Below are 17,369 nucleotides of genomic sequence, written 5' to 3' on the forward strand. Positions count from 1 at the left end.
TCATGTCACGTGAACTTTTATGTGGCCCTGCTGACAGCTTTAGCAGTTGTATTACAGTAGTTAACACCTTGTTGACCCTTGTAGTAGTTCAAGAATTTATCTTATTTTCAAAGTAAAACATCACCAGTTGTCGTTGGTATCATTGCAATGGCAACAGAAGAGTATCACGACTTGAAGACTCACCAGTAAAGTCCTCTTGACACTCGCAGGTGTAGCCTCCTTCTCTGCTGCGACACCTTCCGTTGTTCTTACACGGTCCAGAGTAACAAAGATCGATCTCTGTCTCACAGTAGTCACCGGTGAAACCGACGGGACATCGGCAGCGCAAGCCATTGATGGGGTGGATCGGCCGAAATAGAACAGTGTCTGAGCTGATGAAAGGCGGCGAGCTGTCAAACTTCAACACCGACACACACTTCATGTAGTTCTCACAGGGCTCCCGCAGGCAGATGTTGTCATCGAATGGTAAAACCTAGAGGAAAACAGTGAAAAATCTCAGAGATCCATCTGTGGCTTGACATCTTTTTTCAAATGATTTTTGACAAAACCCTTGAAGAATTCAGATTCATTGATGCGTAGCTTGGTGAGGGCTGCATCTCAATAGCATCAGTGCCCGATAGTGAAAGCCTTGTTCTCTCTATGTAATTTTGTTGAGTACTTCAAGTCTCCTGCATCCAGGGATGAAGATCCACACCCCGCTTAGGTAAAGAGGACAGTTCAGTTCAAGACGTATTACAAGAGTCTGCACTCTACAAGTCCACTACAGGGAACTGCACCCAGAACATAGACGTCTGCTGGATCACTTCAGACAGTGGAGGTCACCACACTCAGATCATTGGAACCTGGAGCAACTGTGACGGTTACCACTGCCAGTTAAGCACTCAAGGTGGAGGTAGCTGTCTCTGATTTTGTAACACTTTTCTTCTATGGTTAAAGCAAGACACCTCTCTTAGCCTGAAATCCTGTACTAATGAGATGACTCCGAACTGTAAGGTAACCACAGAGGACGAGGGATCAGGAGGGAGCTCACGCAGGTATTGTGTTCTGCTGATCTCTGAGGACACTGAAAGTCTTCTTACCTCTTGGGAAGAAATCAACCGCAGCAGAGTTCTGTTGAGGTAGATCTGCTCTTGCAACTCCTCGGAAGGAAAAAAGGTGCCCTTTCCTTGTGCACCTCCCGGCTGCAAGGCCGAGAAGGTAACGTTGAGGATGGACCCCTGGACGTCCGTGTCGTTCTGGATGTTGAAGACAAACACCTCCTCCCTCTTGGTGGACAGTACAGTCGCCACGCCCTCCATGAAGCGACTGAGCAGCGGCGAAAGGAAGCGCTCCTGTGACATGTTCTCAAGACGCACAGTGATGCTGTTGGTCAGCATGTCATCCGTGATGATGGTCACTCGCAGCGTGCACTTGGCCTCCACTTTGTGAACCCCATCTGGAGAGAGCAGACAAGAGATATATGAAAATCTGCACCACATCATGACAGTTGGATTGAGTTAAATGAACCTGAGAATAGCACAAAAACATCAAACTAAAAATAAAATTTAAAAAAATCAATGCTAGGGAAATATTCATTTACATACATCACAAAAACATAATGACAAAAGAAAACTGCAGTTGTATTAATTCACACTAATAGATGACTGTGACACACTTATATACCCGGAATATGCTTGTGGGGACCAGAGTGTGGGAGTATTTCAATGAATCGCCTGTCCAAGTGTGAAGGCGTCCCAAATTGAATCTTTGCTGGACAGCGCGGGTAACAAGATCAGTCTGGGATTCCTCACTCGGGGGGGGTTTACTCGGGTCTACTCTCCACTTCTACAGTAGATTACGGAGGGAAGTGGCTGAAATACAGCTGACAACAGGTGGTGAAGCCAGATGAGATTGCAGTGGGAGCAGGGGGAGGTAATACTGTTGAACCAGCGGCGTGTTGGGGGGGTGCAGATAGCAAAGATTCTTAGAGTGGGTGGTAGATCAGTGGGGTTCGAGGGTTAAAGAGGGGGTCAGCGACAGTTGCTGTGCCGGTCTCAGACACTGATGAGGTCACGTGTGAAAGGATGGCGTGGAAATAGCTGCATGAGAAAAAGAGAATGACTTCCGATAGCAAAAGTGGCTAAATGCTCTCCTTCTTAAAAACACTGTTCACCTAAGGCACAAAAAAGCAACAGAAAGTGGCGCCTCATCAACTCGTCATTCAGCAGGATGGTGAGGAAGGGGTGACAGCTGAATGAACTGGCCCACCACAGTGAGGAGTGAAGGATGTGGTCGCACTGCGTCGTGCTTACTGATGTACAAGCTTGTGTGTGTCCGTGGTGTGTAACAGTGACCACACCTGCCGGCCACACAACATGCCCGACATGCCAAAAGTCAACAGCTAAATTCAAAACATGAACATTTGTACCACTTAAGCGTGTTTTACAACAAATACAGAAAACTGTATACATTTGGAAAAATTTTAAGAGTAGCAGCGTCATAAACGTTTGCTCATCATAAGTTCAAAAAGTGTTTGTTCAGGGAGAATCAGATTGAACTACTAAAAAAATGGAGAGTCGTCTTGACAATATAATTTTAATTTTGTGGCTGAAGGTGAAGCTGCACTGAGTGACAACCAGTAGTTAAATGAGCACCAACTGTTTGATCTTCAAGAGCTTCGTGACACAAACTGTTGGCAGTCAGACTCGTCCTATCACAACAAAGTTGGAAGGCTCACTCAGTCATCTGTCAGGTCTGAATACACAAACTAGCTCAGGGAGAAGCTGGAGTGACATTTCCAATGTCTGATACTCAGCAAGAGCGTGACGGCAGAAACTTCACGGGAGCAGAGGTCGCCGTCATCAATCAGTGGTTTGTCAAATCCGCCAGTGACTAACAACATCTAACAACAAATACTTTCATTTTCAGCATCAGAAAATGGTAAATAACAAGGTCAAAACAACGGTCAGAAGGGTAGATAGATAGATATATAGATAGATATAGATATAGATATAGATATATATTGATATATAGATATATATTGATATATATTGATATATATCTGATAACTGATGTCGCAGAGAAGCCATATATATATATATATATATAGATATAGATATAGATATAGATATATATAGATATATAGATATTGATATTTAAGTCAAAACAAGACAAACTCCTACTCAACCATTTCAACTAGCTTTCAAATACATATTTTTCCCCTCATTCATTTGATCTGTGTGCAGCTTCCTCTTCAGTCCAGAGATGCTATTATTAGTTAACAGCTGATCATTCTCCCTCCGTAGTGGAAAAGGTGTGTCACTTTCAAATGATGATAAAAAACATGCTCTCTAGAGTGTTACTAGACTGGCATGAAAACATCAGCAACCCGTGGTGGGATCCAGTCTGGCTATGGAACCCAGTTATTAGCCTTGTTCACCATGTCATATTAGCTAATTTTTTTGACATTCAGTTGAATGGGAGAGCGCTATAGCATTTTAGCTCCTACCTCAAAACCCGAGGGAGTGTACATTGTGGCCAACAGACGTGTCAACAGACCTCACAGTTAGCGGCTGCTAGCTGGTGTTGAGAACGTTAATGAGCTGTGAAGAAAGCTGTGAGTGTGTTGAGCGTGTGTGAAATGAAGTGAAGGAAACTGATTGTGTTTACACGTCAACATTAACAGTACCTATGTGCCTGTCAATCAAGTCATCGAAAAACAGTTCTGTGTTGCCATTAACTTTAAATAGTTTTTATCAAATAAAAAAAAAAGAAGTACGGAATTATCTTCTGAATGTTAAAAAAGATTTTTGACATGAAAACACTAGTCACAGTACTCAGCGTTGTAGAGAAAGGGTGAAGACACACAACACCGTGCTTAAACACACTAACTTGACGTGGTGGAATTAGACAGAGGTGTGAATCAACAACTCCACTCTGGTGGCCAACAGTTAGCAGCAGGTCAAACTAACACCGGCGTTTGTTTAGTAAGCTAGGGTGGCAGCGTTGGAAACAACGGTAAACACAACAGACTCGTGAGGTGAAAAGCCCACCAGCAAGCCACAAAAACACTCACCAGACCCCAGTTGTAATTCACACTACACAGTGTCCCTCACATTCAGACATGCATCTTCCTATGATTCCTATTATTACAGATATTGCCAAGGTTGTGACATCACACATCAGGAAGCTCCAGCACCGGCTCCACATTCTTCTGCCAGGCAACAAGTTAACTGCTTAGTGAAACCCTTTAAAAGACGCTCATGAAACTTCAGCTCAGGTGCTGCAACTTCCCCTCCCCTTAAACTTTCAAATATTTGAACGAATACAGAAGCTGAAACCCAAGTCAGCCTCAGCCAGTCAGAGGACAGACACTGCAGAGGGACACGCCCACCAGGACAGCCAGCAGAAGGGCACCTATTGAGAACCATGAGAAGCAAACAATTTTTTGAAATGTGTCCTTCACATTAAAAAAAAAACTTGAATTAAAGAAAAGATTTTGCGAAATATAGAGAACAAGATATAAAGACAATAAAAAGTAAATAAATAATAAAACACTGAATATATAATAATATAAATAATATTATAATATATTATAATATATATCAATATATATATATATATAAATATATATATATATACTGTTATATATATATATTATATATATATATATATAGAGAGAGAGAGAGAGAGAGAGATACACAATGTCATTGTAAATAAAAAAAATCATGTAAATATCAGAGTGAGGCACATAATAACAAGATAACATTTTTCCCATTTATTCTGAGGGGCAATACATTTTTACAAAAAAAAAAAAAGATGAATTAGAGGTACAGAAACAAAAAAGGGAAAAAGAACAAAAATCCTTAAACCTTCACAATTTTGGAATTGAAATAATGACAAAAGCAATTATTCTTATAAATGTTTTAAGGTGATCCGTTGTCATAGTTCCACTCATGAGGGACACATATGCAACATTGTAATTATTTTCTTCTTCTTTGAGTTATGGTCACAGTTTTTGCCACTAAATTACTTTTCAAAAGTGACTCACACAACTCTTTCTACAGCCCAATTTTGCAGTTATTAATAAAGGTTTTTTTTCTCACTGTTATGTTTTTTTTAATCCTGCTGTGATTTTTGTCCAAATCAAGTGAACAGATCAATTGCATCAACGGTGCCAGTGTAGAAAGAAACAACATGATGTTTGCTGAACCGCTCTCGAGCAAAATACATACTGAAAACAAAATCCACTACTACATGTAAACATCAGCAAAGTAAATTTCCAGTGTACAAAAAACAGAAAAAAAGTATATTTTTGCCAGCCAGACTGACTTCAGTGAGTACTTCATTACGTGTTGTATAACAACAAAACCTGCATATATTCTGTGGTTTTAAAGTGCCAGACTTCTGGTGTCAAGGTGGTGCAGGACCGCATGTGTGATCATCCATCATCACACAGCTGCCAAAGTCCAATTTCCACGCAACACCTGCAGCTCATCAGGGGTCCCACCACTCCCCCTTTCCCCTGCCTTCATCCCTCCTTCCTCCTCTCACTCTCACTGGCGGGATTAGCTCCTTCTACTACCACCTCTGACCGAACAGAAACACAAAAGATTCCTTTCACCTGAGGGGAGAGCAGAAGTGCACCGTGCATGGGTGAGGTCTGGTGGGAGGTGAGGGGTTGAGTTTGAAGGATAACATCCCCAATGCAGTTAGAGAACAGGTGGGATTACACAGGCTCTGGACTGAGTCCAACAGGTGGAACCAAGTGGTGGACAAGTGAGGGAAGCGAACCGATCACACGCTGAGCGATTTCCAACTTTGACAGTGCACACGATTATTTCAAACCAAAACAACTTTAAGTGTAACTTTGTGTTTGATGTCATTCCCACACAGCTTCCGTTTCAGGCAGGATTTTCTCCTAATTTTAGTGTTCCACTCGCCTGCAGCTGTAAAGTGACAGATCATACAGGCTTCAGTAGCTTGCTCCTCTCCACCATCCTCGCGTATCGAATGATTCACGGCGCAATATTTGAAACCTCAAATTAACTTGTCAGAGAAACATCACTGCGTCATTTCTCAACACCGTCTTCATGTGTTCATTTCAGTCAAGGAGACACCTGGAAAGGGGCCGGCACATTTATTTCTATCAAAAACAAGTGCAACGTGAGCTTTGCGGCTCGGCATGTGGTTTGCTTTAGGGTCTTCCCCTCCACCTTTAAGCTGAAAGGACCTTCATGGCCGCACTTAAGCGGCGCACTCGGGGGCAGCGACTGCCCTGCTAGAATATCTTATGTCCCATTTAGGAACCCTGGGACTGGCAATGAGGAGAATAGCAGCTCTGTTTGCTAGCTAGCCACACCAGGAGAGGTGGTGGCACAATAGTGAACTGGACCTCATCAGAGTTGGACTCTTCTGACACAGGCTTGTTTTCATCTGGACTTAGTGCATTTCATTACATTTATTTTGCTATGATTTGGTGTCTGTGCACTTATTTTAGACTACATGACATTGGACACAGTTGGCGGCTCCCAGATACCAGTGTGACTAAGTCACAAATCACATAAAATTAAACCCGGATTTTGACTTGGTACACATATTTTCTGTGAGACAGAAGGTTTCAGTGTGTGTACGCAAGTGTATATCTGTGTGTGTGTGTGTGTGTGTAAGCATGTGTGTGCAGCCGCCTTATTAGTATTAGCACAATTAGCTCTTTTTAAAAGTCCTCATTCATGAAATCAGAGCGAGGTGAAGAGTCAAACGTTCTGTGAGTGGAGTCGCTCGACCAGAACGTCACTCGACCAGATCCAGGAATGCGCAGAAGTCCGGCGCACAATCTATCCCTTTTTCACCTGTGACGATGCACAAATGTAGAAGTGGGATCGGACGTTATATCCGAGCCTCTGATCACCAGACAAATACAACAAACTGGACTAATAGTTTCAATAACTTGCTGAGCGGATCTCTTCAGAACCGCTGAACCTTGACTGGGCTGGAGCGGGATTCAGTTACACCGCCTCCATATCCAGCACTCTGGTTCACCACTTGTTTGTATTGAACTCCAGCAACTCACGTCTGACACCATTTCTTGCTGGATCAATAAAAGTGCAATCAGAGTCAACAAAATGGCAGAACGTGACCAAGAATTCAACTTTTTAGACCAATAGTCTTTTTTTTTTGCCTTCCTCCACATTGCTCTCCATCCACCCATATGCTTCCTCTCATCCAAGACAGGTCACTGGGACAGCGTCTTAACTTCCTACAGCTGTGGGACACTGAGAGTCATAAAGGCTTGTCTTGGTTTCCTAGGTTACCCACAATACCTAACTGATTTTTAAGAGGAAGACGCTGCCTAAAGAAAAGTTTCCCACTGGAGTCATTGTTAATGGCCAATCAATTGGGCTGGATGGACCTGGAGAAAATAAAGTGAAAATGAGTGGCTGAGTGAGGTCTGCGTGAGGAGACCGAGCGGGTTTTTCCACAGGCTTGATGAAGGAGCTCCAACCGCTGGACATTGGTGTAAACCGGGCGTTCAAGGTGAAGTTGCGAACGGCGTGGGACTGATGGATGACCGATGGCGAACACAGTTATGCTAAGACTGGTAGGCAGCGCCGGGCGAGTTAAGTCACAATTTCTGAATGGATTGTGGATGCTCGGACAAAGGTGTCTGCTTGCACTGATATTCGAGCTTTTGCGGACGGTGGCTTCATTTCTGAGGAGCTGCACAGCAATGAGACTGACTGATAATGAAGAGAGGGAACCCGGCGTGTTCGATGGAGTGCTAGCCCAGCTGTTCATGTCGGACACAATAAATAAGTGCTTTGACGGATTTGTGGGTGATGACTGATCAAAAAATAATGTGAGTGCATTGTTAAATACGTCAATAAAGCACAACAGAACTCACACACGGTAACTTGCATTGTTTAAGCTATCGTACCGTAGGTTTTACCATGCCCACGCCTTATAATCCTGTGCGCCTTATGTATGTGTTAAATACCTAAATAACACCCGTAACTGAGACTGTGCCTTATAATACGGTGTGCCTTATGGTCGTGAAAATACAGTAGTCCAGAGACATCCTGACAAGATCCCAGAGACCTTAACTTGATGTGGACCAGCATACTTGTAGTCTCCCCAGGAGAACCATGCTCATCACGGGATCTCTAGGAGAGACGTTCATTCCACCAGGTTGCTTGTAGTACAAACCATTGGTGGTCTATCTGTATGGTCACACAGAACAGAACCATTTTTTCAAAAGCATTAATATGTTAAGTTAATAAAGGAGCGTAATGTGGAAGCAGGTACAGGTGAGAACTTCTGTTTCATTTCTGGCACATAAACCGATCAGAGCACAGATCCTACGGTAAGAGAGGGACAATGCATTTGTTGACATAATGGAGGACAAACCCTTGTTTAAAGCACCATGTATAGTTTCTGTGATGGCCTACTTTTGAAGCGTCTCAAAAGATGCCAGTAAGCGTGTCTGACTTTAGAATGAACAACCGATCCTCACTCCCATGGCGTAATATATTGTTATTAGGAAAGTGGACTTTTGCCTTTCTATAAGTAAGTGGCACTTCTCCTTAGTGACCTAATGCGTCAACATGTGACGCTGAACGCTGCCTTTGTCGTCAATATAGGACTTTCCCAACGTCAATATAGTGTGCCATGGATGGGTACAGGATGGGTTGCAACCACAACACCAGAGGGGGACTGCGCTTCATGAGATGTCAATACGCGGTCAGTATGAACGTGAATATACTATATTTTGAACTTGTGGATTTAAAATGTTGTTGATGATTTGAAGCTTGGGAGATATTTGATGTAGGAAAACTGAATGAATGAACAATCGAGAAAATGGTTGTGATTAAAACTTGCAAGTGAGAACTCACCTAAGGTATGGGGACAAGTCTGGCAGTCTATGCCAGTTGCAGTGGAGGTTGCAATACAGAGATCTATAGAGAATGTGATCCGTTAAAGTGGAAAAAAGTCAACAAAAATATGGAAAAATAATATAACGAATAAGCACAATGAACAGTCAACAACAACAAAAAAGTAAAAGAATCTAACTAATTTTAAAGAAAAGAGAAGAAGAAAGAGTAACAGTAATGCAAAAAAGTTGATGATGAAAAAAATGGTGAAATTGGGTGAAAAGGTGAAAAGTAAATAAAATTATCTCAAGTCAAAATACTAGAAGTAAAAAGAAATAAACAGAAACAATAGATGAGAATCCTTCATTGAAACTTCCAGTTCTCACTAACCAGATGCTTGATGAATGAATGAGTTATGTTTATTTTATGAATTATTTGATTAAATCAATGTGTTATGTACAGATAAAATATCCAACAGTCATTTTCTCTTTTTGTTTTTTTATACGTTTAACTCTGGGTTTGTACTTAAATTCCATCACAGTGGACTTTCTCTGGGACTTCAGAGCAGCTCCCTTCTTTCCATCTCTCTGTGGAGGTGTCGAGTTTCACTTATTGTTGCTGCTGGTTACTGATAAATAGGGTGCCTGGTTACCAGTCCACTCACCATTGGCTGCTTTCAACAAAAGGAGGAGCAGAGGGGGAGCTGGTCGCCCGGGGTAACCATCAGACTTGTGACAATTTAAATAAAAAGTCGGTCAAATGCGCTTGTGCGGGTGTGTTCAAGTGTGGGGCCATTAGTGTCACTAAGGAGACCCTGACCCTCTGGACACCCCGCAATATTCCCGACACCTGCTGAACCCCAGGGCCCCCCCTCCCTCTTCAGGGTCCCCCCTCCCTCTTCACATTCAGACTCTGCACAGAGAAGCTTGTTGACTTTGGTCGAGTTCCACTAGACTTAACTAGCGCTTCCAATTGTCTGTTGAGTTGTGTTGTGTTGAAATGCAACAACAGTAGACAAAGTCAACAACAGCTCAGTCACCACCACAAACTTGATATTTTACACCACTTTCTTCTCTTCTCAAAACCACAATCCAGTGCACCTATCCATTTAATGTAGCCGCAATAGCGTTAGCAATAGTGTTATACAAAAGTAAATTGAAGGGTGACTTGACCCACCTTCAGTCATCAGTGACAAGGAAGCTTTGGAAAACCGAAACATGAACATGGAGAGAAGGGAATGAGAGAAAGTTTGTTTCAGAGTTGTGTTTTTGTTTGTTTGTTTGTTTTGATTTACAGATATGCTACATGCTAAAATACACCCCCAATGATTGAAAGTTTTATCAGTTGTTGGTTTATCATTGTAAATTAAAAAAAGTCATTCTGAAAACTAAAATGTTGCTACATACTGAAATATTGTGTCACTCGTGTTTTCACTTAGCATGTAGCTGTGGTGCTATAAATGCTAGCTAATGATGCGCCTCACATTCATCCTCAAACACTGGAGCACAACACGGAATGTGTGCTAGCAAACCTCCAGGCTTCGGGCCTCTTTTTTAAGTCGTTCCTCCCACAGAAGCCGTTTTTTTTTTAACAGGAATTCCTCAGGTTGTCGCCGTTGTCAAGTCACAGCAGGAACGAAGATCTCAGCACAAGCAGCAGAAGCTATAATTGTAGCTTTCGTTCCCAATTAGCTGCGCCGAGACTCCTGTCGCTCACTTGCAGGTCTCCTGGTGAGTATTTGGGGCCTGAAGGCTCAATTTCAGACTGACTTCAGGAAGTCTGACAAATATACCGTAGTTTGTGTATAGTTTAGGTTGTGTAGCTGCCACACTGACAGGATGAAATGCAAATGTTTTCAAGCTATGAGTGTCACTTTTTTTAACTTTTAAGTTTTTTCTACAACTGAATTTTGGCCTCAGAAACACATAGAACGCAGTGAAGGAAGGCAGTTTTATCAACAAAGGAGACAGCAGTCAGACTTAGAAGCCCAATGACAAGTGGCAATAATATGTTCCAAATGAAAGCCATATCAGAATATGTGGTCAAACCCAAGCCACTGGCATAATAATAATCATGAGTGCAGAAGTGGCTTTACATCAATAAGTCTTGCCAATCTGTCTGGGATTAATGTCAGATTATTCCAGACCATCACTGTCAGATGTTTGGACGCACAGACAGCTGGTGGCTCATTTGCTCAGGCATTGATGAGTACGCTTCTCTATCCACGCATCAGTCTGTGTTCACTTCAGTGCGTCCGTTCATGCGTCCCTTTAATCTGCCAGCAGGTTGTTGGGGTGCAGGCACAGTTGGAGATGTGACCCCATCGTGTTTGTATCAGCGCCCTGGACATCAACGAATCTAGTTCCCATCATGAACAGAAACCATTTCTCGTAAAAAAAAAAAAAAGAAAATGTTATATGATATGTGGAATATTTCATTCTTTTTCATAAGAATTGTATTAGTTTGTTTGGTTCGTAATAATAATGTTTTCCAGTTTATTTTGGAAACACTGTTGACTGTGTATCCCATTTTTATTGAAAAAAAAGTTGAAACCCTCTTACACTGCTAGATGCAACACTGCTACTGTCATGTCTTTGAATAATTTTTCCTGGGCAAACCATATTTCTGATGCAGTTTTTTCTTCATTATTTGACCTGACTTGCAACGTACCATTATTCCTTGCACCAGCTGCGTCCTGTATCTTCTGGAATTTAATCTTTAACGTAATATTTTTTCAAGATATTACAACTTTAAGATATTTTACCTCCATTTATTTTTCACATACATTTTTTTAATGTTTTCGCATAAAGGTTCTTTTTTGATCTTCTGAATGTCCCTCCCTCCCCCCTCTGTCATGCAGCAAAAAATAATAAAGAATGATGCTAGTGGACATAAAAGATAAAAGCAATTTACTGTGGAGTTGGAGGAGTAAAAGCATGACGAGGCGTCATGGCTGAGCGCAGACGAATAATTCCTTTAAATCACCCGTGTCTTTGAAGTGGGCAAAGGAAGGAATGTGATGGTCCAGAACCCAACTCAACTATTCCTCCTGTTCCCACCTCCTTGCTCACTTTCTCTTGTCTCTTTATCTGTGTCCTTATTTCTTATCTCAGGTAGAGCTTCTTCACCTTATTCAGCATCTCCCCCTTTCCTCCCCTTCTCCTCTTCCTCGGGTCAGTTAAATGTCACCGTATTGTGTCGCTGACGCGGCTGACAAGAGCGCTGCGTGATAATGAGTCAGGAAAGATGAGGAGGAGGAGGCTCTGTTCCTCCATAGATCCAGTTTCTGCTTCAGTTTGGACCTGGCTGATTCCGTCACTACGTCTTATGACCCAGCATAGTATGTTAATTCAGAGCAGCATTGGAGATGTCAATGTAGGAGGATGTTCCATGGTGTGAGCCGAGTTGAATTGACATTTATTTATTTATTTATACTTATGCTCATTTGATTTTCTTGCTATTTGTCTTTCCTCTTGTCATACAATATATATATATATATATATATATATATATATATATATATATATATATATATATATATATATATATATATATATATATATATATATATTCGTTTTGTGAAAATGTGAATATATATATATATATATATATATATATATATATATCTTTAGCAGTTCTTTTTTTGTTTCAGTTTGTGTTTAATCATTTATTGCATAGTGTTCACTCTCGTGCTTCAATTCATTTTTCATTGATAACACAGATCATGTTCTTTTAAGTCAGTTTATTTTCAGCCAGCTTGGTAACAGCTCTCCTGTGGCACCCACATACAACACATCTGCTATCTCAATCCCATGCTGCTTAAACTCCCACTTCAATTAAAAAAAAATAATGTGTTGGATCTTCATACTTCAGCTAACCGAACAGCATCTGTGTCGCCGGGTCGACCGCAGGAATGACTTGAAGCGTTTGAGTTATTTGATTACCAGGTGATGGAACGTGTTGAGTCACGCACAGACACTTTTGTCAGAACATGACAGTCACATTCAGGATCGCTAATGTTTGTTGTCAACATCATCGCCTGCGGTTGTTTCAGAGATTCTTGATATCGAAACCGACCGACACCAGAGGGACATTGATTGTCTTTCTGGTGACTGTGATCGTCACAAACAGACTCAAAGTACTGAAAACATGATGACGAGAACAAACTGTTGATAAAGTAGAATAATAATATGTAGCAGCATTAAAACTAAGGTCAAATGATTCCACTATAGCGCTATTACTGCTATCTTTGGACGTAAGCTGCATTAATGTGCAGCATTTAAAACTTTGACAGCAACTATGACATGATATGATATTTTTGTCAACTAGTCATCGGCGATATCAATGATCAGTCAACTAGTTGGCATGTGATGTGTACAGGTTAAAGAACACCTAAACAGCTCTGTAAATATTTTCGCATATGAGCATCAATGTTGTTTTAAAACATTTGAATGCATTGAATTATTTGAATTTGAATCATTCATTGTGAAAAATGTCCTTTGAGAGGTATGTTTGGCAAATGTATGATCTTGTCAGATTTGGATTCTGTTTGCTTGTTTGTTTGTCTGTGTTCAAAATAACTCAAGGATGGATTTGGACGATATTTCCAGGAAATATGTGAAATGGGACAGGGAACAAATGATTCAGATCCAGATCACCATCTGGATCACTTATCATATGCTGAAATAGCTCAGCTGGGAGAGCGTTAGACTGAAGATCTAAAGGTCCCTGGTTCGATCCCGGGTTTCAGCAGTCACTTCTGCGTACTTTTAATACTTAGCTCTCATTTTCAGGTGCACAGGGATTAATAAACAGCTTGGCAGGGGTTTGCGCTCTCTCTGTGCTTTCTTACTTGTGTGAAATGCTCCCTTAATGTCAACGTTTCGGAGCACGAGGCTCCCGGAGTCATATCTTATATCTCTATCTCTTACTGCAGCCTGTGTTAAGTCAGGCAGACACAGAGAAAATATCATTGGTGATGATAGTCGATCATTTCGACTGGTCATTGCAGCTCGCGTGATCGGCACAGAATCCACCTTGTTCATGTTTTGTCTTGTGTCTAAACTGAAAAGACTACCTAAGTAAAACTGGCTTACCGTGATTTACAGCCTGTCGATGAACCATGCTATTCCTCAACACAACGACAACAGAACCTTCTGCATCATAGCACATTCATTTTTACTGGTTCGATTTATGTTTCATTTGAAGCTCTTCTATCTCCCTCAGCGTGTGCTGACAAGTCAAAGCAAGTTAGCCTGCTAATAAATCCCTCTTTATTGGAGGAGAAACATCTTGTCAGGATTAAGGGGAAGGAAAATATTTGAAGTGACAAGGATGATGTCTTTCACAATTGAACACCCCACGAAGGTTGTAATTTGGGAACTTGTTGTAAGTCATGTGATCTCCACTGATAAATTGAGTGATGGATGACTGAACGGATGGAGGCATTTTTTCCTACGCCTTATATAGTCCTGAAGAAACACTTTTAAATCACAATAATTCGCTCTTCATGACAATACAGATATTACAGTAATGAGACATGAAAACATCTTTCGGTGGATTTTAAATCTAAAATACAACTCACAATCGGACAAGGAAAAATGTTTACACAACTTGAATATTAAAATTTGAAGACAAATAAGAAGAAATAGAATCTTGTTCACTGAAATCTAATTTATTTAAATATATATTTAATCAAAACAACATCCAGAGTTGGTTTTTATTCTAGTGCAAAGTTGAATTAAGTTGTAAAATGCAAATTCCAAGGAACATTATTTATAAATGAGTCGCAGGAATGTTTGATTGCGATGAAAGACTCGGCACGTTCTGTCATCGCGTCCATAATAACAGATGTACAACTGGATGAGCCTGAAGGAATTTGTGCATCGACCTGTGTGTCCCTCCAACGGCAAACCACTAACCTTAGACTCTTACAAGCACTAGGATCATCATCAGCATCCAGTCAAATCTTAAATTCAAAAAGGACCTTAGAACTACTAGCTTTTGTCAACTGTTTTTAGCTAAACAGTTATAATTGTTAGTACTTTTAACAAAGGGATTTACTATGAATAATTATGTTACATTAGGAAACCTTATTTAATGTCTTTAGTTACATTTTATTCCATGCAAACCTTCAACAAGAACCTCACTGGATGGCTCATTGTCACTCACTGCTTCACCTCCCATCATATCTGTGCAATAATTAAATGTGAGGTTTTCACAATACATTATTTATAACATTTTTTTTTACAAGTTTTTTTCATTAGAAGTGTAAACGTAATAATGACAAAAATGTTCTCATGATACTTGTAACAATTGTTATTGTTATTGATCATAATAAAAAATATAACAATAATCATTTGAACTCAGTTTCATGATCCAGGTTCAGGAATGTGAGTGTGAGCATGTCCGAGCGTTGATGGATGAGTTTGGGTGCAGCTGAATGTCCAGCTGTCTGTAACCCAAGCACGCCACGCAGGACCTGAACCATCAGTCCTGACAGGGGAACTTGTTGTGGACTGGAGCTCTACTCTCATCTGTTTACTTGCAGCTTTTGAACCAGACTCACTGCTACAACAGTAGATCATCAACATTACTATTTACATTTAAGACTCTCAGTCGCGTGGGTGTTTCCTCCCCGCAGCATACAAGAGGGTGCCACACCCTGACAAACAAATAAGGTCGCTTTCAAGACATGATCAGCATTTTATCTCACAGTCTTCCTCTAGTTTCCTCAGTTTGGTTTCGCTCTGCAGTCCAGCTGATGACTGCGTTTGACATGTAAAGTAGTCTTAAGTTCCTGACACCTCACAGATAGTGCTCCTGTGTGCCAGGTGTGAATGTGATTGTCTGAAGTGTGGAGAGTCTCACAGCCTGAAATGAGCTGACAGTATCTTCATCTCAGTGCCAACTTGATCGTTTAACAACCTCTCTCCTTCACCTTACGATCACCATGAAGATGCTCCAAAAATATTTCTTTGCACCCAAATAGAAAAGACATGCCAGGACACTGTTACAATACTAATATTTTTTTACTTAGTTTTACAGAAAGGAGGAGATTTCATCTCAATCAGTCAATCTGAAAAGCTGACACTAGCTGCCCTCATCCTTCTGCTTGGACTAAACCCTCTGACCTTCTCAGCGCCAAAAGTCAAGTGAGGTTAACAGTTCAGGACCTGCAGCTCCTCTTCAGACAACCTATCATCTCCTCTAACCACATGCGCCCATTTTCTCGGCGTGAATATTTGATCAGGAAGCCATGGCGCTACCATCGGATCAATTTATTGCCGAGGTATTTTCAGAGATCCTGTGTGCTGGAACGTTCATTGACTCTGAAAGCACTCTTAACTGACGGAATCGACCGACTTCGTACTAAGATGGAGAACTTTTTTCATGACGTGAGCAGGAAGTAATGAAGGGCTCATCTCAGGTGAAGTGGAGAAGTGAAGTGCTGCTGAAGAAGTTGGTTTGTATTCTGTAACAGCGTCATTAGCAGCTAATGCTGGAACTCATATGAAGCAAAAAAAAATCAAACAGACCACTTATTTCTGATGTACCCTCCATTAACCTCTAAATGTACAAACGATAAAAACACTTCCAGTTCGTCAGGTCATCTCCAGGTCATCTGAGAGGCATCATCTCCCCATTGCAAAGGAATATTAAGCTCCAGTGTTTATAAAGTGTGATTGTGCTCGGCTGGGGTCAATAGCAGCTACTTGGGGTGACAGGTGGGGACACCCTGGACAGGTCTCCATGTCATATGTAGGCTGATGACCACACGCCGTGACTTGTAAACACCTGCAACGTCCACCTGACCAATAGATACATTGACCCACACACTCTGAAAAGGACTCTTCATGCCAAACACTAATCTGATAAAGGCAGACGGCAGCACGCAAGTCATTTTTAAACGTCACATGGGAACTGAGAGGGAGCCATTGTGGTTGAGCTGCTGCACAGCCCTTCACTTTAACCTCAAACTGACCCAAAATAAATCAATGCCTGAGTGTTTATGTGAGCTAGTCATTAGCTAATACCCCCTCACAGATAAATTGAATGCATGAAGAGCTTGTCGCTACTGAATCTCTGAAGTCACAAGATTCTTGAACTCACATGAAAAAGAAAGATGACAATTGAAATCTGAGCGGGTCCTGAGACACGATCTGTTCTTGAAGGATAAAAGAGTACACTTGGTAACCTAAGACATTTTTATATAAAAGGTGCAAGAGATCTTTGTGTGAAACTATTGCAACACTCCAGGGGACGGGTTCGACAGCTGCCAGGTCCTAAGATGTCGTCTTTAAGACTTGACTACCACAGGACGAAAAGAAAAGTGTGCGTCACCTCGGCCCGAGTTCAAAGAAAAGGCAACCTGACAGCTAAAGAAAAGATGCTGTTCACTCAATATGCTGCTCTTCATAGGTGTTTCTTGCTTTGTGGTAAAAGCCTGGAGGTTCTGGGGATCATACAAAGCTTAACTCCACAACACAAACTTTAAGAAGGTCATAAAGCCGGAGCTGA

General features: G+C 41.3%; 1 protein-coding gene and 1 non-coding gene across 4 annotated transcripts in view; one reads left to right on the forward strand and one right to left on the reverse strand.

The window, feature by feature from the left end:
* celsr1a (cadherin EGF LAG seven-pass G-type receptor 1a) overlaps window positions 1-17,369 on the reverse strand; it is a 63,992-nt gene that overhangs the window by 35,128 nt on the left and 11,495 nt on the right. For all 3 annotated transcript variants that reach the window (XM_053863213.1, XM_053863212.1, XM_053863211.1), the window contains exons 2-3: window positions 1,080-1,435; window positions 184-472 (exon numbers count right to left, since the gene is read on the reverse strand). In XM_053863213.1, the coding sequence (XP_053719188.1) occupies window positions 184-472; window positions 1,080-1,435 (645 nt within the window). The remainder of the gene's footprint in view (window positions 1-183; window positions 473-1,079; window positions 1,436-17,369) is intronic.
* On the forward strand, window positions 13,529-13,601 carry trnaf-gaa (transfer RNA phenylalanine (anticodon GAA)). The gene has a single exon. It is a non-coding gene; the product is annotated as a tRNA-Phe (tRNA).

The sequence above is a fragment of the Synchiropus splendidus genome, chromosome 4 (assembly GCF_027744825.2).
Source record: "Synchiropus splendidus isolate RoL2022-P1 chromosome 4, RoL_Sspl_1.0, whole genome shotgun sequence".
NCBI classification, from domain to species: domain Eukaryota; kingdom Metazoa; phylum Chordata; class Actinopteri; order Syngnathiformes; family Callionymidae; genus Synchiropus; species Synchiropus splendidus.